Below are 2,687 nucleotides of genomic sequence, written 5' to 3' on the forward strand. Positions count from 1 at the left end.
AAAGAAGCTTTATTTGAATGAAGATGCTAAATATAAATGCACAAAATCATTTAGGAATAGGGTTTGAAGATACAAAGTGATCGAATTCAGCCCTTTCAATAATGCTCAACCACAAATAAACACTCTCTTTAATCTTGACTGAAAAGTTAATTGCCTAGACTGAAAAAATCTTTAAATCTTAAAACCAATAATTCATATAAATCGATCTTTTAATCTTAAAACTAGTAATTCATATGAGTCGCTCAAGGCAGGCAGGTACTCTCAGCCGTAAATCATTTCACAGTGGATGCAAATATTACATAGTAACAAAATAGCTATGGGGCCAGTTTCTTGACTGGCCTACATGCTGCAAAGCAGCGACCATTTGCATCCATCTATCTAGGTATGACAAGAACCATTATGAACTTAAAGAAGCTTTATTTGAATGAAGATGCTAAACAGAAATGCACAAAATCATTTAGGGATAGGGTTTGGAGATACAAAGTGATCGAATTCATCCCTTTCAGCCCTTTCAATAATGCTCAACCACAAATAAACATTCTCGATCCTTAAATCTTAAAACCAGTAATTCATATAAGTCGCTCAAGGAAGGCAGGTACTCTTAGCCGTAAATCATTTCACAGTGGATGCAAATATTACATAGTAACAAAATAGCTATGGGGCCAGTTTCTTGACTGGACTATGTCAGAAGCACTTCTTGCTGCATCAGTTGCATCAGCAACAGCAATTCCTATGTCTGCCTTCTTCAGCGCATGCGCACCATTAACACTATCACCAGTCATTCCACATATGTGCTTTCTAGCCTGCAATCGTTTAACAATATCGTACTTATGCTCTGCAATGACCAGTCAAAATCAGGAAGGATATGGAATCAAACACTAATTAAGGGAATGAAAAAATAAAAGTATCTGAGATAAACATTTCCACCTGCAAAATAATAGTTATAATATAGACCATGAAGCATAAATTTCCATAACCAGGAGAGAAGGGAGCTGGAAATATAAAGAATTGAGTGGGACTCCAAAGAAAAAACACAGAAGTAAAAGATAATTGTTGCTCACCAGGGAAAACACCAGCAAAACCATCAGCCTTCTCTATCAGTTCATCATCTGGCAAAGCTGCAATTGATTCATCTTTGTCCTGACCTAGTAAAGAGGATGATGGATACATGTTTGTACCCATGCCCATTCGACGACCTGTCTCCTTGGCAATAGCTAATTGATCTCCTGATAAACATTTGCAAGTAAATAGTTAAATGTCGGCTCGCAACATTACAAAAACAGTAGTGAAACTGATGATGCCATAACCTCACCATACCTGTGATCATTTTGACATTTACACAAAGATTAAGAGCCGTTCTGATTGTTTCAGCACTGTCATGGCATGGCGGATCAAAAAGAGGCATCAATCCAATAAAATACCAGGGCCCTCCTGGACTCTCCTTCCTGCCCTCTGGAACTTCCTGCAAACATTTTGAGATAGTTATAAAGATATACATAATCAACAAGAACTTACTGGGAAGATTCAGCCCATGGATAAAGCAAAAGAAGCCATATTATTAACCTGATATGCAACTGCAAGAGAGCGAAGTCCTCGTTCAGCAAACTTGTCAATAACTGTATGAACTCGCTGCTCAATTTCTGGCTTATTATGTAAGAGGTTAAGAATCTAGCAGAAAGTATTTGGTCATTTCAGTTTTAATAGAGTGTGTACAAATAAGTTTTGAAGCACTTTCTAAACAATATAGCCCATTACCAAGCCTAATGAAGAAGGTGAAACATCGAAAGAACAATACCTACTCTGGAGCACCTTTAATAACTCGATGCATTTTACTTTCATTGTCAATATAAGTGAGAGTTGTCCTCTTGTCAGTTGGATTAAAAGGAATAAAATGGACCTCTTGAATGCCTGCCCGCGCCTTTTGCATCCATGGATATTAAAACCCACAACAAAAGATACAAATCAGTAAAATAAGCATAGGCCTGCTTATCAACTAAAATTTAATATGATGAAATAAAAAAAATACTTGCCTCCTTAGGATCCGCAAGAATCCCAACAATTGCCGCATCAATGGCATCTTGATTCTTTTTTTTGGATGCTCTTGCAGCCATCAAGATAATATAATAAAAAAAGGAAAATGTAAATGACATTTGCATGGAAGTTCTGACGTGTTGGCACTGCTATTCACTATTTTCTATTTTCCATGTAATTTTTACAAGTTGTTCTGACCAGAAACCAGGTGGCATCCTCAAGAGCTCGCATTTGTAAGTGGTAATCGACTCTAATTACCATGATTGAATCAAACTGTCAAACCATTTGCATATTCCCAGACCTCGCATTTGTACGTGGTATTCGGCTTTAGTTCGCATGACAGAATCAACTGCGAAACCATTTTCATATTGATTTGGTTTTTTTCTTGATTTCTAGAGGTGCTCAGGTTGTACTTTAGCCATAGAGATTTCCTCTGACTGCATTTTGGCCATGCAAAATTAGGAGTATAAGCTTAACCATGATTGCTTGGGTGTTGGGCAGACAAGTAGCAGATGAACGATGACAACCAATAGACCAGGAAGCAGACCACACCTAGCTAGGACCTGGCTTTCTCCATCGAACCCCTGATCCCGCTAGGCGGTGATGTGAAACTAGGGTTATTGGTGGGTGAGTAAGTTTCGTGTTTCAGGCGTGCA

At 38.0% G+C, this 2,687-nt stretch overlaps 1 protein-coding gene across 1 annotated transcript; it reads right to left on the reverse strand.

Moving 5' to 3' along the window:
• Nucleotides 1-635: 635 nt before the first annotated feature.
• LOC149155930 (plasma membrane ATPase 2-like) lies at nucleotides 636-2,111 on the reverse strand. The gene is made up of 5 exons (XM_089444579.1): nucleotides 2,027-2,111; nucleotides 1,564-1,640; nucleotides 1,318-1,462; nucleotides 1,062-1,226; nucleotides 636-835 (listed from the first exon to the last, which is right to left on the reverse strand). Exons 1-5 carry the CDS (start codon nucleotides 2,109-2,111, stop codon nucleotides 636-638), a joined length of 672 nt encoding a protein of 223 aa, XP_089300705.1.
• Nucleotides 2,112-2,687: the final 576 nt, after the last annotated feature.

This window comes from Pinus tabuliformis, chromosome 9, assembly GCF_031772625.1.
Source record: "Pinus tabuliformis cultivar Carrire ecotype Pingquan chromosome 9, CPIR1, whole genome shotgun sequence".
Taxonomy (NCBI): Eukaryota; Viridiplantae; Streptophyta; class Pinopsida; order Pinales; family Pinaceae; genus Pinus; species Pinus tabuliformis.

Coding starts and splice junctions, on each gene's coding strand:
- LOC149155930 (XM_089444579.1), bottom strand. CDS start 2,111: ATGGCTGCAAGAGCATCCAAAAAAAAGAATCAAGATGCCATTGATGCG. Junction 1,463..1,563: donor CTCTTGCAGTTGCATATCAG/GTTAATAATATG, acceptor AAATGTTTGCAG/GAAGTTCCAGAGGGCAGGAA. Junction 1,227..1,317: donor AAATGTCAAAATGATCACAG/GTATGGTGAGGT, acceptor AATGTTTATCAG/GAGATCAATTAGCTATTGCC.